This window comes from Scophthalmus maximus, chromosome 14, assembly GCF_022379125.1.
Source record: "Scophthalmus maximus strain ysfricsl-2021 chromosome 14, ASM2237912v1, whole genome shotgun sequence".
NCBI classification, from domain to species: Eukaryota; Metazoa; Chordata; class Actinopteri; order Pleuronectiformes; family Scophthalmidae; genus Scophthalmus; species Scophthalmus maximus.
Genome location: NC_061528.1, coordinates 14,423,798 through 14,449,147, shown reverse-complemented (window position 1 = coordinate 14,449,147; position 25,350 = coordinate 14,423,798). Strand labels below are relative to the sequence as shown.

Genomic DNA, 25,350 nt, shown 5'->3' with positions numbered 1-25,350 from the left:
CACGATGTTGTGGTAAGCTGAAGTCTGCAAAATGGGCTTCCAACACCCTCAGTTCCTGCACATGGAATCGTGCAGTTGAGTATTACACTATTCACTATGATTACATTTGAAGTGGAGAGGTGTGATGTGTTCGTGTTCGTGATTCTGTAGCTGCACATGTTCATTTTCCTTCCTCAACACATTTTCCAGTCGCTACAGTTGGAATCCTATTTTTGGTGCAGGTTTATTATTTGCTGTTGCGCCTTCGATACACTGGTGCTGCTCCAGGCTATTTGAACTGCATCTGACCCCGAGCTGCTTCTTGCAGCTACAGCAGCTCCTACTTGTGACTCACTGTCTTGAAGATGAGCAAACACACATGAGAAAACATCAAAACGTACATGTTAATAGAGTATTTTCTATATCTTGTTGTTTGCCTCAATAAAACATGCCATCGGCAGAAGTACAAATACACACAATCTCACACAGACGCGTGCTGTAGCTGCTCTCCAGTACTCACAGTCTCCTGTAGTTTCGTATTCATATTTAGGCGAGTAGGAACTGTATCCAGCTGCCGTGCGGGTGCGCACGCTGAAGACGTACCAGGTCGCCGGTTTTAAACCTGAGATGATCACACTGGGAGCCTTGGTGCGGGTGGACGAGTAGCTCAGCTGCTCATGTTCCTGTGGGGGGATTGTGTTGACCAAAAATGATCTACTCATGGACGACCACATTTACCTGTGTGACATGTGAACTGCGTCTTTCCTCCAATTAGCATGCATAATATGTGAGTAATTATGTTTTCTTTAAATATGGAGCTTGCTGATTGCACAGCCAATAATTAGGACTGCCTTCTAGCCACATTCTAGGAGAGAGAGCCTAAATTTAAATTTGACCATTTACTAGACTTAATTGTCTGCAGAGACAGTGTAAATATGAATCATTTAGTCAGTGTAAAAACAAAAAAAAAAGTTATTTATAATTATCAAGTGGAAACTACAGTCTAACGTATGAAACTACACTGATATAGTGTATTTGTGCCTTGGAACTCTGGTGGTTGGCTATTATTGAAGCTCAGCTGGAAATCTTTTATAGTCCCAACAAAAAACAAAACGAAGAGGACACCAGTCGAGTTGTTGATAAGTATTGAAACCATAAAATATTTCTACAAAAATCTGTCCAACAATAGTTGAAAATTGAAAGATTATACATTTTATTTACAATAACAATCTCCATTGATACTGAGGTACATTAGCTTTTTTAAGATTTATTCCTTCCATTTATTAGAAAACATAATTGATGGGGTAATCAGGGTAATACGAATTCAAAAAAATCGATAATACATGGTCATTAGAGTTTTATCTGACTATTTAATCTGCACAACTGTGTGGTTTATAATTGAGGAAACAATGAATAATTACCTTTTAGGGTTTTAGACACTATTTTTCTCCTTTCAAAAACCTGGCTAATTGCATTGCTCCAAATAGTTTGAATAACGCCTATAATTTGGTCAGTCAGAATAAAGGTCTACATTTGGGCACTGGCCTACAATTCTAAGAAAGACTGGACCTGAAAATGAGCAGGCGTCACTGTACCTTCTCATAATACTTGATCTCGTAGTCCAGGATGGGCAGCGTTGTCGGTTCGGGTTGCTGCCAGGAGAGAGCGATGCTGTTGGGAGAGGCCCAGTCCTTCTTCAGCGCCCCAAACACAGTTGGACCTGGTTTGAAAACACAACGAACAACCAAAGTCAGCTTCAGTGACTTAACTCCAGCCACATGAATCAATCACTCCAGCCATCTTTGGTGAGTATCTTAATGAGTGAATTGAACAGATTAGATAGACGTGATCAAGAATCAACTTTACACAGACTTTGTTTGAAGAAATGACTCCATCGACACCAACATCTTATGGTGTTTCTGAGGGGGCAGATACAGTATATTTCGGGGACACTGGCTCTAGAGAGGGACATTGGCATTTTTACAATTCCCACTGCAGACTCTCCAACACGCTTGGAAAAGGAGGAGTGAGAGAATTGCTATTCAGTTGGCTGCAATCTGCAACCTGACTGCTAGATGCCACTAAATCATATACACTGGAACGTCTAAATGTTGAAAAAAAACTTGTGCGACCGACGTGTACAAATATGTGAAGTGTGTGCTTGTTGATTTTCTCCACAAACTGCTCATCCAATCAACTTAAAACTTTTTAAGTGTGCTTCTGAGGACCCTGGGAGGTGCAGTGTCAACTGTGAAGTGTTTCTATTGTGAGCTGTAGTCGAGACTACAATCCCACCTAATTGTAATCATTGACCAGTGACTTTGGGGAAGGGGTGATCACAGTACATGGTAAACAGACTGAATTTATATAGGACTTTTCTAGTTTTACCGACCACTCAAAGCACATTCGCCCATTCTCACACACACGCACACTCACACATCCATACACTGCCGTAAGAGGCGATCTAGGGTTAATTGTCTTCTACCAACTGTTAGCTCACTACCATGTCAATCTAAGATGAAAAAAACCATGTTCAACATTACCGGCTCAACATCAGCATGGTCCCCTTTTTCAGTTAAATGCAATTTAGCATGCATTCATGCCATTTAGCCTGGGTAAAGCTTCACAGAGCTGCTGGTGTGACAGTTGACTCTTAGTCTTGCTGATAGGGAGAACCAGCTGACCCCGGCAGGCAGACAGTTTGATAAGAATGTGCACTGAATACAGAGTGGGGAGTTTTTTCTTTCCTGTGGTGCACACACACACACACACACACACACACACACACACACACACACACACACACACACACACACACACACACACACACACACACACACACACACACACACACACACACACACACACACACACACACACACACACACACACACACACACACACACACACACACACACACACAGTAGATCAACACGTCAGCAATAATTAACACACACACACACACACACACACACACACACACACACACACACACACACACACACACACACACACACACACACACACACACACACACACACACACACACACACACACACACACACACACACACACACACACACACTCAATCACAGTGAAAAGGCTTCACACAGCTCCCCCACAAGACCATCCAGATTTAATTGAAAATAAGTTGAGGGAGCTATCTTTTCTTGGACTGCGTTGCATTAGATTTGCTCTGTGAATTTCTGCCGGGTAAATAATTGCACTGGGTTCTCGAGAGAGGTCAGCAGATGTATCCGCCACGAGAGTCATTATTATATATTATATCATCTAATGTTACAGGGCTGACTCATTATGTGGCTGTAAAATTGTAGGCCTGCTTTTCTCTCGTGCATTCAAATTGACACAATGGCACTGACTACCGACTAGTTTTTTGTTTCCCGTCTATTCTCCGGCGCATGCCTGGGGAAGCTGTTTTCGGTTCTCACTTGGACCGAGGCCGGGTATTAGGGGCAGGGAGCTTTGTGCACAGGGAGAAGATGAGGGATGAGATATGGAGGGATTAGGGTTTGGGGGCTGGGTTGAATCGGGACAGGGGTCAGGCGTTAGATGAGATGAAAGGTGTAGGCTGTATGGGGCTTGAGCTTATTAGTCAGGTGCTGAGAGACCCACTGCTACTAATCTAATAGAGGGAGCTGCAAGTGAACATCTCTGGTCCCTCCATCCCACTTGTATGTATCTTTTTCCTGACCATTCACCCTGCTTCTGTTGTTGGCTTTATCTGGTTATGCCCTTGTGCATGTTGTTCAGGTTGAACTTGTCCTCCGCTTCTTCCTTTTCAGCACAACTCAAATATCCGTTTTCACCCATTGTGGGAAGAAATGAAGTATCAGTATATTAGATGGCAGGAAATCATATGCTTTTGAACTTGAAAGGGGATTTGCAGACAGAGTGCGCTGCTGTTCTAGTTGGAAAGATGCACTTTTGTATTGACCAGGTTCATTCTGTTAAGGGAAACGACTCTTCAAAACCATCTCCCACTTGGAACCTTACATTTTAAAGAAGACACACAGGTAAGTATGCAAAAAAGATCTATATATCTACTAATTTCAAGTCCCTACCATTGTGCTTTAGTTCTAAAAGGATAGAAATAAAATCCAAATCATCTCAATTGGCTATTTGATTGTATTGTAATGTATTATACTCTATACTATATGGACACGTTGGCCATTATTTACTCGATTAACTCTTTACTTGATTAACTCTTGGCGTTATTACAAATGACTCAAACATGCAGTTAATCAAGCAGAGAACAACTCGGGGCAATAACTTTTAGTGGATCAAACCTTTAGTGAACGATGAAATAGGCCTGTGAGGGTGAGGTGTACTGTGCAGCATCCGGTGTACAGCATTAAATGCATTTTAATGCTTGGCTTCTCCTTAATAACTGACACCTTGATGGCCATTTACAATTTGGTAGGTTGACTGAAATATTAAAGAAAATAGAACAACGTAATATCATGCGTGAGTGAAAACAGCTAATAATATTACCATAATCATCAGCAAGCTCAAAGGGCATGGTGTGTGTGTGTGTGTGTGTGTGTGTGTGTGTGTGCATACATGTGTTTGTCGGGGATTGATGCGAGTCATGTATGTGTGCATTTCTGCTACCTGAACAAGAGAGTATGAAGCAGCTGGAGTAGAAAATTAAGCCTTGCCTTTTCAATAAAACAATAAGCCGATGCTACTGACATCTCATTAGGTGTTATTAATACATATATCGTCTCATACGATCATTTTTACTTAGAGCGTGCTCGTATCCTCTGCTCCCTCTGTCCTCAGTGTAAGGGAGAATTCATCTCAGGGGGATTTAATCTGATCTAACTCTGTCTAATGAACCACTCTGTCGACGCTACGAGGCTGCTCTCGCGCTGCTTGTGAGCAGTTTGCTGGAACAGTGGAGGCAGAGCGGTGCGGTTTGTGGCGAGAGTCATGCAGTGAAGGCATTGGGCCTCAGACGCAGCAAGATGGTTGGCATCGGCAGTTGGCATATTGGCCCCCAATAGTGAACAATAAACAAAGCCTGAATACAATATCCCTTATGACTCACAGATTCAAATCAGCCTCCCACCGCAAAAGCACTGCGAGATGCACACTCACAAAGAGTCAATCAGGGGAACGCGTAACGCACAATGCGCGTCAAGACACAACATGACACTTTACTGTACCTTCCCAGAGCAATCACACGAGGCAGGGCCACACAGTCTAATTGGGCCATCATTTCCCAAACTAGGAAATATATACAGTACGTTCTCTCTTCATCATCCTAACCCACAGACGATGAAAAGAAAGCCCAAGCTGAAAGCAAGCTTTTGATTGGATCATCGCACCCGATCATGCTATCAGAGACGTCTAATTTTCATCTCTTCATTGTCCCCTCTGGCTGATTCTATTGCTCTGATTGTGAATGTAATCCTGTGTTATCTAGAAGGAGGTTAACGAGAACCCAAACATGCAGTATTTATCCATAAATTCACTGAGGACTCCCACGCACCTTATGTTTGAAGCATCGAAACTAAGAACTATAGTGAATATCACAAGAATTCCACAAAGTTGAACTCAGAAAGGGTGAAAACACACCAGAAAACACGGTGAATTATGTCTGCCCCAGTGTGTGGGTGTATATTGTTTACTTTTCCAAAGGCAGGAGTAAGAAACACATCACTGTCTCTAGGCACTGACAAGATACTTTGGAGGACACACAGTGTATGCTGCAGCCATCTTTAATGATTCTGTATGTGGGTTATTAGAGCTGCAGCATGAAATCTGCCAGAGGAACCGACTCGGTTTCTCCGAGATGCAGGAGCATTGGAAAGCCATTAGAAACACCAGTCAATTACAATGCCCGATGGATGGATTTTCCAGTCAAGCATGGTTAAGCTCAACATTAACTAATGGGGAGTCTTTAAATGAGCTTGACCTGCATATGATTTTAATTAGCTTTCCTGCCCTAAAGGCTTCCATTAACTGTTTAAAAAAGTCAATAGAGCCAGTATTGATGCTGTGCGAGAGCTTAAACGATGTCCTAACACTCCACTGATTCACTGCTGATAGAGAGATAGAGTGAGAGAGGAACACGCACACACATACAAACACACACACACACAATATAGGTGCTCTTGTTTACAACAGTCATATTGATATGTCTGTCTTTTTATTAGGTGTCTGGGTGTGTTTGTCTTGAAGCCAGTGGAAATTGGTCGTCCAGCGTGCAGCTGCAGACAGATGCGTGTGCCGTATCATCAGCCGTATACAAACACAAAAATATTCAATTGAATATTCGCCTGGATTCCCTGCCTGCCGTCATCAAGCACGTGGCGTGCTTCAAAGGCACTTCACAGTTGATTCAGGGAAGCGAGGAAATGAAAGAATGGATGGACGTTATCTCCAGCGTTACCACTGGGACCTCGAGTAATCCTCTGGAGCAATGTCACATTTATGGAATCAATAATGTCTGTGTGTGTGTGCGAATGAGCTTTTGTTTGAGTTGCTTTTACAGCCCGTGAGATGGAGCTGAAGTGGCACGGGGTCTGTTCGGGGGACTAACATCATTAGCCTTTATTAATGCTGCAGCTCATTCCCATTGCACTGCGGGTCATCTGCTTTGTGCTAAGCATAAACACAAACAACACAGAGACCCGACAGCGGTCAAAGAAACACTTGGGCCCAAGTATAATTATAGGGAGTTGACGTGAAACCGGACTCAAATTTAAGTGACTGATCTGCTCGACTCAATCAAGCGCAATATAGTTGTTGCCTAATTATCACTGACCTCTGTGATATCCACCTGAGTGCTGTGCTACACTGCGGTCCCTGACTTTTTTTAGACCATCAAAGTATGTTCCACAATTTGGGAAATACTCTTTCCAAGACAGCAAATGAGTACACTTTCACCAAAATGTTGACGTGCTTGAAACCTGCAAGTAAATTAGCCACAACCTTCAGCATCATCATGGGTTATGGGTGTCTTTGAGTAAATGCTAAATTTATTGCAAAAATAATTTAGTACTGCTCTGGTCAGAACACCAATCCATCCATCTATCCATTCATTATTTGTACTTTACCTCTCATCTCTTATCTCTTATCACACGGCTCTGGTATAAGGACACTGAACCTAAATATGACGCATCAATTCATGCAGACACGTGTGCTCGCAATGATTTCTAAACGGGTTATTACCATGTGCACGTCGTGACAGCAGACCTGCGTATGACGAGGGTTGGCTCAGAGACAGCTGTCACCAGCTTCTCCCTGTCAGCAGAAACTTCAGTCTGCAGTGTAGCCAGAAAACATGTCACTGATAAACCTGAGAATTTCCCTGAGCATTGCATCAAACAATCCACTGGAAGTAAAAGTCAAAGTTTCAGCTTTTTCTGTAAATCTGCACGCTCCGTCTCCCTTGACCGCACACATGCATTTTCTATTTCTCTGTCTTTTTTTGGTTCAGTTAAATGAGTAAAATCATTATTTAATTTATTTTGGCCAATAAACACCACTTCCCCAAAGCCAGGCAGCGCCTGACCATTGTCCAACCCTGAGGAGGGTGAGGGATCATTCTGATGCGGCTTGACCCACATGGATCGACTCCCAACACGGGGCGATCAGAATAAGACTGGTTGACTCGGAATTGAAACATCTTTTTCTACCATGTTGGATTGCTGACAGCTAATTGCTTCATGTCCACTTTCTGCGCAGGGTTTTTAAATCCATCTCTGCGAGGTTTTAACTCGCAGCAACTCTGCTTCAGGATCTTTTGGGAGCTTCCTATTAAGTCTTCAAAGAACACGCTTGGCACCTGTGCATCAGAACATTATACCTACTTCTGAATCAATTCCACCATGTACCCATGGGAGCTTCACACTCCTTCTTCCAGCTCCTTTGGTATACTCTTCATACAAATTGCTGCAATTTGCTGGCCAAATTGTCTACAGCAATCTCTCTCCCAACTGTGGAGATACAGGATTTTTTTTCTTCGAGAAGCGTATTGTGACCCCTATGTAAATAGTTGTCGACTGGATCCAAACTGGGACAGTCCCTTGCCCTCCCTTGGTACACCTGCTATGGCGGCTGTCGTTAGTATGACGGTAGAGAAAAACTCCTTAGACTCGCTTGCACCATCCAGATGGTGGCTTCAGCAGCTACCCGGACCATTTATCATGTGTATCTGCTGAGTACAGGGAGTTAACAGGTAATTAAAATCATCGGTCACGCAACAAAAGAAGGGAATAGGGGGGTAGTGAGAAAAAAAGAAAAAGAAAGAGACCTTTCTGACACTTTGCAGCTATTTTCAGTGACTTTGATGTGGTAGGAGACAGGAGACTGAGAAAATACAAGTAGTGAAAGGACAGGAACCGTGAAAGAAAAAAAAACGAGGAGAGATAAATTAAAGAAACCTAGTGAGACAAAGTTTGACTTTGGATGGTCATTGACTTCAGAACAGCCTGTAACATTTAAACCTTTGTCCTCTTATTGACGATCTGCACTAAAGCAGCGGCAGAGGGATTAAAGGAAAGACAGACAGACACAAAGTGAAAAGAAGAAGCGCTGTCTACTGTCACGTGTCAAAGTTTGTGTGCTAGCTGGCTTGTCTGACACTCTGAGGTCCTATCTTTAATAGGGGCCCCAGCTTGCCGCTGATCCCTCATGTTCCCACTTAATGGGGATGTGGAGAAGCAATGACGTGTGGGAAGGGCCAGAGAAACTGGCCCCGAGCTGGCCCACCACAATCAATACTCATTTGGTCGCCACCTCTCTTTCCCCAAAAGTAATTAATGGGAAAGAACGGAAGTATCTGGCTGCTGACAGCTGATTTCCCTGCCGGTCCCTGTCCTTAACACCCTGTCCACTTCTCATGCTAATACTAAAAAGCTTCATTATGGTTCAAACCAAGCATTCAGTATTGGAAAGTGACACAGATATGGGCTGACACAGCTGTCGATATATGCAAAATTGTTTCAGGATAAAACATGAAAAGAAGCGGTGTCAAACTCATCAGTTTAGTGTAGTTGGATAAACATGCATGCATTGGCTCTTCATCATATGTGAACTTTTTCCAACATAAACTACTAAAACATTTCATTCAGATAGTGCTGGTGATGACAATGAGAGTAATGGTCTTCAACAGAAACATTTATATTTTTTAAACTCATACTGGAAACAAATTTGTGGTGCAAAAAACCCCTACTTTGACTAATAAATATAGTAAACACTGAATAACCGAACATTATAAATGTATATTCCATAGCTTCAAAACCTCCTCTTGTCTCCTCTCTGAAAAGGAATGCATAGGGAGAGGAATGGAGCACCTCTGCAGAGGAGGTACAGTATAAATAGCAGTCGACCCCCCTATAGCACCCAGAGCAGACTTACTGCAGCAGAACACACAGCAGGCGGAGTGGCAATACGCACTTTCCTATGGAGCTCATTTCAAGCAGAGACATATACACAACCCTGCTGTCAAAGTCAACCATCCAGGAGTTTAAAATAGCCCACCCAATTGACACAATGCTGTGTGAATGGGTCATGAAGGATTGCTTGAATATTGAAGACAGCATGCACTAATAAAGCACAAGGTGACAGTCAATGTGTTGAAGAATAATAAAGTCCCTGCTTGGGTCAAACACGCAACTACAGCAAATGTGTTAAAGGTGAAAGTTTCGTGTTTTCAGTGGAACAAAGAAAAATGGCACTTTGCAGGGATGTTTCCTTTTAAACTTTTTATTCATTGCTCGACTTACACAACAGTCTTGGATTGACCGGCTAACAAAATCTGTGTTGCTGATTGACTGGTGTTTTGCTCTCGGAGTAGAACAGCTTTCTCCCTTTTCCTAATGCAGGGCCAGGGCCGTGAACGAAAACAAGAGCTAGTGGACCGTGAGGAGATGTAAGCAGAATTTGACAAAAACTGTATTGGATTAGAATCCCTAACCCCAGCTTTAAAGCAACAATGTCAAAAATTTCTCCCGGCTACACCCGGGGTCCCCTTACAGGTGGGAGGTGTAATTCACTGTCGTAAATACAAGTTGTGGTTTGAGCCTCCCCATGCACAGCGGTACACACCGACAACCTCACAAGCCAAAGAAGCATGTTGACCGATGAGTTAGAGTAATATTACAAGATTTTGCACAGTTATGATGGGTTATTTTTATTTGTTGTGAGATTGGAGATGAAAACTAATATAACAAAAAGAACAACAGAAGAATGTCAGGGGTTTAGTTTAGCTGAAAGGACGTTGTGTGGGGGGCAGGGAGGTAGAGAATATTGGAGAGTGAGTGCACCTATGGGAAGGTGTGTTTGGTATTGAAAGTGGTATTGAAAGGAGCCGTGTGAGCGGCCACGAGTGTCTCTGAGGAGCGGAGCTCGGTGAACGTTGTGGGGCAGAAGCCCAGCAGAGCAGGGCCACATTTGCACTAAATTTACCGGTGGGTGGGTGCCGTTCACATGCCGATTAGGACTCCTGGCTTTAATCATGGAATGTTTTGAGGCAACCGCCGGTCCAGCACAGTTAGCCGTCTCCATCAGCAGCAGGAGAGCCTCGTCACCTGGCTGAAGAGACAAAGGCACTCCTGAATGGCCGCTATCACTACCTCAGCCCTGCCTCACACAGGAACATTGCATAAAAGCCAGCAGCCTGTCTTCCCCACCGGCAGCCCTCAACGGCATGCGAATGGCACCCGCCCTCCGGTAAAGGAGCGCAAATGTGGCTGTTGCTTTACAGCAACACAATGCAACTTTCTGAGCAAAAGAATTCTGTTGGGCTTTTGGTACGAGAGGTTTTAATGTAGAAACTAACTCTATCAATTGGTTGACCAGTCCTCTGACTGCATAGTTCGACTCACTGAACTGTAGTGTGACTGGACATTGATCAGAACAGAACAGGTGATCGGGGGAACGGGGTGGAAATGAAAGAGTGCGCCAGTCTGCCTTTTACAAGTCATCGTACCATCAAAATGATTTTGATGATAAAAGCAGGAAAGCTGCATGATGTTTCTTTAAGAAAAAGAACATGGACAAACCAACAAACTGAGGGAGGTAAATTTCCTGAGTGAGGACAACGCATTAATACACTGATGACACTTGCAGATTTCCAGGTGAATAAAGACTGACCATAAGGATTTACATTCAAAAAAAGATTGAATACTGACCGACCTGTAGTCATGTACATTACGTTTTTCACAAAAAAAAGATAGAGTAAGCTTGACAAAAGAAAACTTGTCAATGTATTTGATGTCTCACTCTGAACATATTTGAATACACTGTTGAAATTGAGTACAAACTGTAATACCTTAAGCTGAATGTGCACTGGTTGTTAAAATGTATAAAGGCCTATGGAGATTTAAGTTAGACCCGCTGTCATTATGAAAGGTTTGATGGAGTGAGGCTAATGCAATGTCATTTAAATGAACTGAGGCGACAAAGGGCACTGGCAACTGATTTATCTAACTTTCAGAAGACAATGGGGCTGCATTCTTGGAGAGGAAATTCTCCCTGAAGATTGAGGAGGGGATTGAGGTGGGAGTTGAGAGAGAAAACTTCAGAGAACATCCATCAGGATTGCAGAACAATGAATCCAATCACTCCGTATTAATGAGCCGGCGCTTAAAATAGTTCCCGTTGTGAGGTGAAGTCGGGGGAAATGATCTTTGCAGGGGGGAAGAAGCTTCCTGATAAAAGTCTGGCATAAATCATTTTGTGGAGTAGAAATACAGCAGCTAATCTTTTTTCCTCCAAACTCCCCTGCCCTGAACACTGCTGAATAGCAGTCCTGGGAAATAGCTATACTTAATGCTGGCTGGTGAATACTGTAGGTGAGCTACTGTACGTCTGCAGAGCTCAGAGGAGCCAGCTGCGGATATTTATGGCCACACACAACACTGTACATGTGGGCAGCTCAGTCATGGCCTTCAAAAATTAAAAAAGGCATGATGGTGTTTCCGATAATCAGCATCCAATAACTTTCCAGAGGCCGAATTCAAGCAGATTTGTAGTGGCAGTGATTGTACTATAATATTTCATTGTCTACTTCTGGACTCTTTTGCACTTTGAATAACACAACTTCTGAATTCGTATTTGTATCGAGTAGCCCTGAGTTTGATGCAAGGGAATAAAGTTTGATCACAGACACATTTAATTGATTGATAGAACGTATATACATTGGTGCTTGGGCTCTCACCATGACATTTGGTAAAAAGGCTGATAATGGCTGATAATGAAGTATGATAGCCAATACTTTGAGCCATTTTAATTGGCAACATTAATGTAATCGTTGTTTGTGTCATTTTGTGTTTGAATAGTGTATTTACACACTTGACAGATTTTCTTAAAACTCCCTAAAAAGTCATTGTCGTTTTGCCATGCTAGTGATGTGACTCTTGGGACGGCAAGCTGTGAGTCCATTTTGGTCCTCAGTGACAGAAAAGCTATTGGCTGAGTTGCCATGAATTTTTGTACAGACATTTGGGCTGTACAAATGATCATGTTTACTGTCTTTTATCAATTATTGTTGTCTCTGTTGTCAGGACATGTGAGACAAAGAGACAATAACTTGTGTACATTAGAGTTAATACTCATCCCAAGTAATGACATTAATCCTTTGTGTCTCCTTAAAGTTTGTGTTGACCGACTTTGTTCCTAGCCCACCCGAACTGATGTCACCCATATTAAGCAGGTGAGTATTTGTATGCTGTAACTACAATATAAATAATCATATACAAGGCCAACACAGGTACAGATCTCCCCACTGGGCCCAGCTGTGCTTTTAAATGCCCCTTCTCACCTCATCTTCGCTTCTTCTTGCCCTTGTCACCTCTCTCTGTCTCATTTTCCTTCACGTTCAAAAGAAGGCCCCTCCCTCTTTGAACCTAAATGCCAAATGCAGATATGCCAAAGTTTAAACATTTAGGATTTATGTTGCATGATAAATATGACAATCACCTCTTATTATCTCATTTCGACTCCACATCTGTTGTTTTTTGTCCGTACAGTTACACATACACTCTAATTCAGTGTGTGTGTATGTGTGTGTGGCAGCAGCAGGTCATGGACACAGATACAAGAGGGCTCTGAAAGTCAGAAAATGGGTGGGGGGCAACAGATGCCCCGGGCCCCATGGGAAGCCAGCTAACCAAACCTGCCAACAAACACAGTAAGCAAACATCTGCTAACATCATATCGCAGATGCACACATTTATTCCACACAAAGTCCACACAGACACACACTCGTTGTGTTATTTACATACCCTTATAAACACACCCCAGCCCTCTTGCACATTGGCTGCAGGACTTATTCCACACACACCCCCATGCAGGCAAACCGTCACTAATCCAGTGAAGCCCCCATGCGAGTTAGCCCGGAGTTTGCCTTTTGGAGCCCCTGTGTGGGTTTACTGTGGGCATCCAACAGCAGTCTGTGATTGTGTTAAAACATATGCAGCAAGCTTTCGGATGGCAACAAAAGGACATTGCAGATGGCATGACTGTGGAGGATATATTTAAGAAGTATCCTTACTGTTGTGGTATTTCCTGCTCTATTGTAGTGTAAAAACCCTGCCAGGTTTGGTCAATCAGCTTTCATCTTTCAGCTTTACTGGGAGCCTATGCTTCAAAATAAATGAAGCAGATACAGACTGGAAGAAGTGATTTTGCGCTAAAATCAGTCAGTTTTTATCTAGCTAACAGCTCAATATTTTGTGTGCCCCGCACTTTTGTGAGGTGCACAACACAAAATACTTGAATACTTGATACATTGCCAAACAAACATAACACTTTAACCTCCTGGCACAAGTTTGATGCCATATACTCCACAAATCCATCCATGCATATGTTGTTCATGTGAAACCCATGTTAATACAAACAATTAAAATTCTGAGTAATGACAACTGAATATGTCCCTTCATACAATCTCCTTTAGTACCAGTCTTGTGTAAATTTTGAACCAGATCCAACATCTCCCCCCCATCAGACCAAAATGCTCACTGTTGTTAAATGTCTGCTAGGACCATGTGTGCCTCATTGTGCCAGGAGCCACCGTGATCTAAATGATGTGGGCATGGAGCAAGTGGTTTTAGGGGTTTGTCATGTCACAACATGAAAAAAAGCATAGTACAACTTTGGAACAATCTGGATGGAGTGTTGGAGGTTTGGTATTAACTGAAACCGCAGAAAGTGCACAACGATGGAAACTGTTAAACTCAACACAAGGTGACAGATGTCCACATTTGTATTCAACAAAGTGAATCTGGGAGAAAACATCAACATCTCCTGTTGCTGCTCTATAATTAAGGCCTTGTAATGGTTTGCCAAGATATTTTAATGTTATAAACCAGTGAGATCGTATCTGTTATCTGTCATATACGAGCTTGATAAAAGCAAACACTTCAACAAGCTGCCTGAGGAGCTGAGGATCGAATCACAAACCTTCTAATTAGTGAATATGCCACTCTACCCATGTAACGCAGCACACGCTGTAGATCACACTTATGTAAAATGTTGCGACTTTAGAGTTGGAAGCCAAACTTCCCCAACACTATATATTTTCAGTGTTTCTACCTGAAACTGGAAAAAAAATAAATAAACTTTTCGCAGGGGATATGTGAAATGATGACGTTATGAAATAAAAATATCATGTTATGTTGATTCCTCTATTTGCAGGGTGGGATAAGCTGGACCGCCACAGAGCATTCAAGTTCTGCCAGAAAAAAACGCTGAGTGTAGAAGAGGACCGAGCCAAAGTGTAATATGAAAAACAATTCATCATGGAGGACATCATTCTCTCCATGATGAGACCCACTATTTCCAGTCTGTAATCCTTGTATATCATTCATTCCACCCTCCCTGGCTCAGATCCACGGTAATTCTTTGAGTTAGTTTTAAAACTGAGTGGTTGAAATCACAACAGAGAAGAGGATGAGCTGATAGCGGAGCAGACTGACCTGTGACTGACCTGTCAGGATCTTAGTGACTCTGGGCCCTTCTACTGTTGGGCCTTGTGAATTTCTCAAGAGGCATGATACAAAAAACATGGCCTGCAAAACTTTTGGTTCAGTACTCGACTTAAACTGGCTTTATGTTCTGACTGGATTAAGCATCAAAAATAATGTGTGGCCAATGTGGGCTATTTTTGCAACAGCGTTGGGCCAAGCAAACAACTGAAACGATTTAAAGACTCTGACTTCGTCACTGAAATGTCAAGGTGACTTGATACAGCTGTCAGATTGGCAAATAAAAATGTGCCACTTTATTTTCCTTTGAGTGAGTTTTTCCCCCCACGCTGCTGTATTAAGGACATATGCTGTGGAAACCCTTCACAATGATCGTGGGATGTGGGGCTGAACAAACAGAGGACTATTTTGGTACAATAGATGCAGTTTGAGAGTGGTCCACAAGATAGGTAACCAACACAGACAACACTTAGAGTAAATCTGTTGTGTGCTCCAGGTAGTAAATAGGACTTGGGGAGTAAAGGCTGAAGATCTTGATCTTGTGTTCTCTCTCTGTGGCAGGTCTTCTATGTATCTCTTGCAGCCACCACCAGCCTCCCTCGGATGGCTCTCTTTATAGATCTCCTTTCTCATCTCCACTGCGTGGAAAGAAAGAGCCTTTGTCAAGCTGATGGCAGCAGCTGGGTTGTGATCCAATCACAGACTGGCTGCAGCAATCATCGTCTGCTGATTGGTTTTATAATCCTCACTCAGGATTTCAGATGGGAGAGAATCAGCTGGCCAAGGAGTGCTGCTCTGAAAGCTGTCATACTGATTCTCACACACACACACACACACACACACACACACACACACACACACACACACACACACACACACACACACACACACACACACACACACACACACACACACACACACACACACACACACACACACACACACACACACAGTTTGTTCCTTTCTCTCTGCATCTATATCACACTTTTTGACTCCATATCATTGCTTTTCATTCTCTCAACAAAAGTTCTTCACCTCACAGTACTATATCTGAAATAAACTGATATCCATTGTGTATGTGTGTGTGTGTGTGGGGTATGCTTTTAGCTTTGTTGTATGCATATGATGTATAATAATGACATGTGCATCAACCTTTTTTAAAAATATGATGCAAGACTGCATCCGAGCGCTGCAACACCTCACTGGGGCGCAATGGGACAGGATGAAGTAAAACATGAGTGAATGTAGTAAAGCCCCACACGCACCAGCCCAAACTCCCACATCAATAAACTGAGCTTTAACTCTCATATTTAAACATAGGGAGACGAAAAGCTAATCTTCAAGGCACAATATCGCAGCTAAATCCCCAAATATTCACAGGTACCAGCAGAGGTTTGATTTGCCTTCTAGCTGGGGAAACTGAAAATGTAATTAGTCAATCCACACAGGTGCTGTTTATGAAAAAAATACAATAACTCAAATGTGTATGACACAATCTGTGTGCGCGCGTGTTACTTATTTCCCTATTCTAGAAGATCCCCTGTAGTACTTCAGGTTTTCAATTTGCTTAGGTCAGTTTAAATAAGATACGATGACTTGACAAGGCATCTTAATCTAATATCCTTTGTTCTGCAACCTGCATTTTAAGTCCAAATTTTTGTATCCTGCCTTCTTTGGGTCCTCCTTTTTGCATTGTTCAGCAAGTTGCATCAGCTCATAACCCACTCTATGTCCTATTTACTGTGTCCTTGTCCTACATCTGTGAAGTTTAAGGGCAAATCCTACTAGTAATGTTTGCTTTAACTGAACAGGTGTTGTTAAAAAAAACAAAAAACATTGGCATAAGTAGGACTAATTATTAATTATGCCATAACTACTAGTCTTAGGGCCATTAAGAAGCCAACAAATAAAAAAAAAAGTTTTATGAGAAAATGACATGATGTACATTGACTCTTAGTTTGCTTTCAATATTTCCTGTTCAATGCAGTAGACTTAAAAAATCAGAGAACAGCAGTTTTAGACCACTGCCCACTGCGCTGAGCGATATGCTAGTTGTAGTATTCCAGGTTCATTCACTGCCACAAGGAATGTTTGTGTTGCTACTCTCTAATCATATTAGTATATCCTACTCATATGCTGTGTAAATAACCAGACCAGCTCATGCTTGTCTGTGTACTTTGCTGTACTTAAAATATAACTGTGATCAGAGCAGTATGGTGCAAAATAAAGCATAGAACAGAATTTAAATGTTATTGGCTAAATATAGACATTTCGTTTGGCTGATGGTTACAGTAATAGTTAGATGTTGATTTACTGGTGTACAATATGAGACTTAAAAGATGCATTCATTTGAAAAAAAAAAAGGCTTTCTCTAAACGGTATAAAGGAGAATACAGCATAGACCTCAGCAGAGCACGGGCTTCACGGGGAGTGGATCGAAGTGGTAAAAATGTCTGCAGGGTGTAAGTTATTTCGAGGTGCTACCACTGAGCTAACTCCACGTAGTCTTCTGGGAAAGTGGAGAGAGCAAAAGCAGCATTAAAACACATGCCAACAAGGACTTCTAAATCACAGTCCATTTAGCAGCCATTTGAAATACCGCAGTCGTCCCATCAATATATGGCGATTACTTTGAAATCCCCCGTGACAAAGTGAAGGTGCAGCTTTGGGCTTTAACGTTTTCTCTCCAGGTTATCCCTGAGCTCCATCAATGAAAATACGGGTCTTTATTAACATCCCAGTGACTCACTCCGCTCCTCTCTGCTCCAGATTGTGTTTATTCTCACCTCAGGCTGCTCCACCCCACTTCCATTTTTGCTCACCGGAATTGATTACTGTATTACTTCCAATAATCTCCGGGAGGTGACACTGTGTTGAAAGAAACTCAATTACAATCCCGGACCATGTAACCTGCATCCTAAGCATCACAGCCTCTGTGCTGTGGTTCTTTCCCATTGTGTCCAATACTGTACATGCTTTATCCTCCTGAAATCTTTGTTCCTGTCTTCTCTTCTTTCTGAGTTATGTTTGTGGAGTGTCCGACTCTTTCAGGAAGACACGTTGCTATTGTAAAATAAGAGACAGTACACAGCTACAGTAATAGAATAATGTACTGTGAGGTGTATTCACACATAAACTGTACGTGTCTATGTGTGTCCAGGGTTCTGGCTTACAAGATTTACTGTTATAGTGTATGGTGAAATTAAAATTACTCCATATACACTAGACAAATAATATCATTACCATTGTTATAATTTTTCAAATTTTGGAAAAATTTCATTAAATATCTAATGTCGAACAGTCACGTCCAAACACATTATGGATATGTCTCAGTTGGTTTTAATTTTTTTAAGCTGTATCGTTGATCGAGATTACACATCATCTCATTTTACCAGGTTTCACTCAATGTGTGAAGTATGAGTTCCCTTTCAATTATAGTAATTTTTTACTATTAAAAAGGATTTGTGGGGGAGGGCTCATTAGCATTAGGAACATCGGCTTCCTTCGCTGAATAGCAGTGCCAGAATCAGAACGCACACGCACACACACACACACACCCCCCCGGTCCCACAGCCTTGCCTTTAGCTTGGCGTGGTGTGCGCTCACTGGGGTGAAACCACGCCACTGGGAGCATCATTCATTCGAGGCCTGGGGGAGAGACAGACTGCGAAGCCAGGGCCTCTCCCTCCCTCTGTGTGTGTAACACGTATATACGTACACACGCGCATACACACACTGTCCCCGATGAGGTCAGCAGGATAAGCTGGTTTGAGGAAGGCATGTACCCTTCACTTCCTGTCAGTGACAACATGGGCTAGAAGCCGCCACGCACCACTGAATCTAAATCACACACTCTGTCTCTCTCTCTCTCTCTCTCTCTTCTCATTGTATTTCCTCCCAAACCAATTCCAAGACCCTCACCTCCCCCAAAATCTTCTTATAAGATGAAACTTTAATGATTCCCTCGGGGACATTGGCTTGTTGCAGTGGCAATACATACAGTCATAACAATAACAGGATGCAAGAAACAGAAAGTGTTTGGGTCTGTTAGTGTGTGTGTGTTAGTGTGTGTGTGTTAGTGTGTGTGTGTGTGTGTGTGTGTGTGTGTGTGTGTGTGTGTGTGTGTGTGTGTGTGTGTGTGTGCTCCCTGCTTACTCTGCTAGGGTTGGTTTAATTTCCTGCACTGATAGTTGTTTTGACAAATAATAGATATTATTATTATTATTTTTAATCATTTTTTTTCTCATTAAGCCGGTATGGCCTCTGGCCTTCAAAATGATCACCGTCTTTCTGCTGCATGTCAAGTAATCACACAGGCATTGTGCGTTTTTATATTGTGCTACAACGTAAAAAGATTTTCAGCGTTCTTTGAAGCAATTAATAAGTGATAAAATAATAAACATTACAATAGCATCAACAGCTTAAATGCCAAGGAAATCTATTTTTTATAAAGAATTTTCATATATTTACCTAAAAAACTCACATGCCACACCAACTCTTTATGGCCCACCCAGTTCTTCTCTCTACTACATTTCTTTCTGGGCTCTGCTCACTCTGTTTTTTTTATTCCTTCTGTCTCTTCCTTTCTTCAACATCAACCCCCTCAGCACATCCCATTGTCTCTCAAATATAGGTGGACATATTACAAGACAGCTGGCACAGACAACACTTCCTTTAAGCTCATTTAGGGTAATACCTTCCAGGGTTGGTCTGAGCAGACAATAAGAAAAATGACATAAATAAATATACGGTACGGGGATGAACAATGATTGCAGGGATCGCTGCTGTATTATGATGGATTGCTACACTGACTTCCTGCAGTAACAATATACGTGACTGTCAGCACCATGAAATATGGCTTCACAGTGGCTCATCAAATGTGTTTAGATGAGGTTAATGTGCGTAATTGTGTTGAGATAATCCTCAAATTTGAGTGTGTATCTGCGTGTGAAGTGATGACTGATGAGATTATAGTGTCAATGCTTTTTCAAATCGGACTGTTGAGCTCGACAGAGATGTGTGTACAACCAGGGGTAAAGACGCCAAGTTAAAAATCGCTGTCTGTCCAAGAGGAACTTGAGGAGGGGTAAAAAAAAAAATAATAATTACTGGATGGAAGTCCGACCCACCTGCCCTCTATCTGGTTCCACGGGGGGACTCCGTGTCGCCACCACAAGAATATTCCCGTAATAATTTATTCATCGTGCAGAGGTTCTTATCTGACTTATGAAGAGTGACCAGGCAGGACTTGACTGTCTTACTCAAGGACACTTTGACAGAAAAAAAAACCTTCTGGTAACAGGACTGTGCAGTCTGTGGGGGATTTACTGCCAGTTGAGTGTGCGTGTGTGAGTTATGTGCGTCATCCATCTGTGGACACACACACACACACACACACACACACACACACACACACACACACACACACACACACACACACACACACACACACACACACACACACACACACACACACACACACACACACACACACACACACACACACACACACACAGAGTGGTGAATAGCCTAATAGATGGGCATTTAATGTCTACACACACATACAAGAACTAATAGATGCGACTTCTCCGTGACTCTTAGTGAAATATATTCAGACATCCTGCCATCAGCAGGCTCTAAACACGTTAATAGCGTGGAAATTAATCGAGCCCAAGATGTCTAGGTGGAAATAAACACAGAGGAGAAATTGTGTGCACCTCCTCAGAGATACGAGTCACTTTATGGATGTTTCACCGCAAACCAAACTGACTAAGATAGACAAGAGGGCCCTTTGTTCTGAAGTTCTGCCTTTTCATCTCTGACTCTCCTACATCTGCCAGGGGAGGTTTATCGAAACATCTCTGAGCTTTCCTTTTGTTTGTCCGTCTGTACTTTCTGAGAAGGCTGGGGTCCTTCAACATCTGCAAAATTGTTGCAGATGTTTTACCAGTCTTCGGTGGCCAGCGTCCTCTTTTATGCCGTGGTCTGCTGGGGAGGAAGCAGCAAGAAGAGAGACGCTGGTCGACTGGACAGACTGGTGAGGAGGGCTAGCTGAGTGGTGGGCACAGAGCTGGACTCTCTGGTGACAGTGGCAGAAAAAAGGACCCTGGACAAACTGCTGTCCATACTGGACAATGCCAACCACCCACTGCACAACACCTTCACCATGCAGAGGAGTGTGTTCAGTGGCCGACTGCTGTCCCAGTCCAGCTCCACCAACAGACTGAAAAACTATTTCGTCCCCCTGGCCATCAGACTGTACAACAGCTCCTAGTAAAGGCAGGGAGGACAATAGAAAAGGACAATTTATTTCTACCTTCATTTGCACATCCATTTTGCACTGTTCCCATTTTGCACTGTCATAAGCTAGTTTTTATAGTTATAGTTTAATCATCATTCATTCATTCATCGTCTACCGCTTTATCCATTTGAGGGTCGCGGGGGGTCGCTGGAGCCAATCCCAGCTAACATTGGGCGAGAGGCGGGGTACACCCTGTACAGGTCGCCAGCCTATCGCAGGGCCACATACAGACACGGACAATCATTCACTCTCACATTCACACCTACGGTCAATTTAGAGTCTCCAATGAACCTAACCCCATTCTGCATGTCTTTGGTGTGTGGGAAGAAGCCGGAGAACCCGGAGAGAACCCACGCATACACGGGGAGAACATGCAAACTCCACACAGAAAGGCCCTGGTTGAACCGGGATTCGAACCCAGAACCTTCTTGCTGTGAGGCGAAGGTGCTAACCACTACACCACCGTGCAGCCCAGTTATAGTTTAATATTTAATTTAATTTTGTATTTTTATTTTATGTAGGATTGATGTAGGTTTAATGTATGTATGTTTGCAAATGCTGCTGGATGCCTGAATTTCCCATGGGATAAATAAAGTATCTACTAAACGAAACACACTTTCTTTTGATGCGGTGCTGAAAGAATGAAAACTTTATGACAGAAATGTGTTCCACACCATTTGGCTGTGTACTCCGCACAATCCATTTGAACTGAATTAAGGACCATGAGGTTGAAGTTTTGACTTCAAGCTGTTTGAGGTATTCACAAGACTAAGTCAACAGTGGACCTCAGTGCAACAAAGAGGTTGCATCATGTCCTGCACTTCAACCTGATTGTCAGAGTTTGATTTGAAATCTAAACCTCAAGAGAACAATGACAACAGAACAATAGCTCTATACTTTCTGACCTTTCTGTGGTCCATTTTCTATTTTCTTAACTTCTCTCATTGTACTTGTCCTTCACCTCTGGCCTCCATTACATCTGACTGCTGACTCGACAATCCTACAATGCGAACTTCAATGTCACTGTTACTGCTAAACCTGGGATTGCTTATTAGCATTGTACACTTTTATTTTGAAGGCCAGGTGCTTTTGGATTGAAAGTACTGTTGTCATTCTTCCCAGTCAAGTCTTTTAAAACTGAAGGGCAAAAATATTTATACTCCACAGTTTGATTTTCAGAACCTGCAAGCCAACAATGAGCTTTGATCATTTGTCTTAACAAATTATTAATTCATATCCTGGAAAAGAAGATTTGATATAGTATATACAATGATATACTCAAGGTTATACTTAAACATGTGATTTTAGTAGTGACTGTGGCACGAGTACAGATATCCATCTTGTGCCGTATTGCAGCTGTTGGGCTGGATGCCTTGCCTCAAAATCTTTTTATTTTGGCCCTCCTCTCTCTCTCTTCTTGCTCCATCCGCCCAGCAGATATCGTCCAATTATCTTTCCTGTCCCAGTCACTAGATCACAGTATATATATATCAGCCTTCTTTCTGCAATCATTTGCCAAATCATTGCCAGTCATGTGTTCTGCATGTTGTGGACTACATTCTTGTCACCCCATGACCACTTTTGTTGCTGTCCCCTCGTAAAAAAAAGGCACAGGTTGCCCGTGCTGGAGCCTACTACAACCCATAGTAACCTTTAATTTTTCGGCAACCTCTAGTGGGCGTAGTAACGGCTGTTACCTGCTTATAGGTGCTATACATCACAAGGCTTCTAATGGTAATTACCAATGATGCTGCAATCCCAACCCATTTAAGTCACTACTGTAGAGCCCATGCCAGTTTGATGGAGCTATAGTCATTATGTCTGTGTGTGTGTGTGTGTGTGTGTGTGTGTGTGTGTGTGTGTGTGTGTGTGTGTGTGTGTGTGTGTGTGTGTGTGTGTATGCACACATGTGCATGGGGAAGTGTGGGTCTCTGTCTTACTCAGCACTATCAATCTATTTTCAGGTGCAGGTTTTTTTCACAGCCATATGTGTGTGTGTGTGTGTGTCTGCATGTGTTTTTGTGTACAGTGCTATTTGCGCAATTGCACACGCAGCACTCTACTCTCCTAATACATACAACAGTCTCTCCATGACAAGTGCACTCAATCATGCTAATTTTTTACGCATACAGCATTATTCAAGTGGCACCGACAAAACTGCTAGTTTACCTCCATAAGGTTTCGGAAAAGGCCGACGAATAAACCGGACACGGTGCACGTTTAGCTTCCAGGTGACATCATAGGAAGAAGATGTAACATGTTACACACAAAGATATGTGTTGTTTTTTTTTACATCCGCAGTCTTCACTGCAGAAAACTAAAAACCCAAACGCACAAAATAATAACATTCCTGCAACTAAAAAAAATTCTGTTGGAAATATCGAGTTCACATTCAGTGTACACCATTTAGTGGCGATGACTTGCAGACAGACAAGCCTAGGAGAAGAAGACTCTTCAGACAGAGATGCCGTAGAGACTATGAAGGCGCATACAGAAAACCTTAGGGAAAGGGTGCGACGGAATCTTCTGACGTCTGTGCAGACAACAACCTGGTCATTGGAGGAACACTCTTCCCCCATAAACCCACCCACAAAGCCACTTGGGCATGTCCTGACCACATCACTGAAAACCAGATTGATCACATATGCATAAACAGGAAATTCAGACGCTCTCTCCTGGATGTTCGAGTGAAGAGGGGAGCAGACGTCGGGTCAGACCACCACCTACTGACAGCTAAAATACAACTGAAGCTTAAACGCTGCAACAAACCCTGTGACAGCAGAGTCAAATTCAACAACCAGCTATTGCAGGACATAGGAACAACTGAATTGTACCAATCCACCCTACAGAACAGGTTCCAAGCCCTGCAAGATGACAAAACACCAATTGAGGAGCGTTGGAACTGCCTGAAAAACATATGGAAGGAGACCTGTTCAGAAGTGTTAGGGAGGAAGAAAACAAACTACAAGCCATGGTTGTCAACAGAAAAACTGAAAAGAATAGGAGCGTAAAAAAACACACAAAAACAACTGCAAAACACAAGCACAAACGGTGGCAGCCCATAGAGATTATGAAGCTGTAAACAAGGAGGAAAATTACATTGAAGATTTGGCACAGCAAGCGGAGGTTGCAGCCTCCAAGAACAACCTAAAGGATCTCTACCTGACCACAAAGAAACTAGCGGGCAAGTTTCGGCAGACAAACACACAGATCGGCAACAAGCAGGGGAAACTCTTAGCCACCAAAGAAGAACAGCAGAAAAGATGGACGGAGCACTTCAGGGAACTGCTCAACAGACAGCTCCCTGACCAGACGGTAGAGATCCTGCTGTCGACATGCTGGAGGTAAGCTGCGAACCACCAACAAGGACTGAAGTAAAGAAGACAATAAAGGGATTGTGCCGTGGCAAGGCAGAAGGGCCAGACGAGATCCCTGCAGAGGCCTAACAAGCTGCTCTTGAAACCTCAACTACCATGCTACACCAGCTGATCAAACAGATATGGGAGGAAGAGATCATACCATCGGACTGGAATGACGCTCTCATTGCAATAGTACCCAAGAAAGGAGACCTCAGGGAATGTAACAACTACAGAGAGATCATGCTGCTATCAACACCTGGCGAAGTCTTCAATCACATTATCTTGGAGAGGCTGCAGAAGGGGGCTGATGAAAAACAGAGAGAACCAGGCTGAAGATCGTGCAGTGACCAAATTGCCACCCTCAAGATCATCGTCGAGCAGTCCATAGAATGGAACACCCCTGTCTATGTCAATTTCATTGACGTTGAAAAGGCATTTGACAGCATAGACCACGTGATGCTGTTGAAGCTCATGGCTCACTATGGAATCCCTCTGAAATATATAAACATCATGAAGAGCACATACCAGGGTATGCAATACCAAGTGCTCCACCAGGGATCTGCACATGAAAAGATCGGCGTGCTCACTGGTGTGAGACAGGGCTGCCTCTTCCTCGACTGGATCATGAAACAAACAATCAGCAATAAAAAGAATGGCATCCAGTGGAGTCTCACAGAACACCTAGACAATCTTGACTTCGCAGATGACATTGCACTGCTTTCAAATACACACCAACAGATGCAGGACAAGA

The 25,350-nt window shown here is 42.8% G+C and overlaps 1 protein-coding gene across 4 annotated transcripts in view; it reads right to left on the bottom strand.

Annotated features, from left to right (window-relative positions):
• Positions 1-25,350, bottom strand: part of LOC118282502 (ephrin type-A receptor 6-like) — a 291,167-nt gene that overhangs the window by 29,268 nt on the left and 236,549 nt on the right. For all 4 annotated transcript variants that reach the window (XR_007032131.1, XM_047337335.1, XM_047337337.1 and 1 more), the window contains 2 exons: positions 1,575-1,699; positions 500-662 (listed from right to left, as the gene is read on the bottom strand). Coding sequence is in view for 3 of the 4 variants with exons in the window: in XM_047337335.1 (XP_047193291.1) it covers positions 500-662; positions 1,575-1,699 (288 nt within the window). In the remaining variant the exon portion in view is untranslated. The remainder of the gene's footprint in view (positions 1-499; positions 663-1,574; positions 1,700-25,350) is intronic.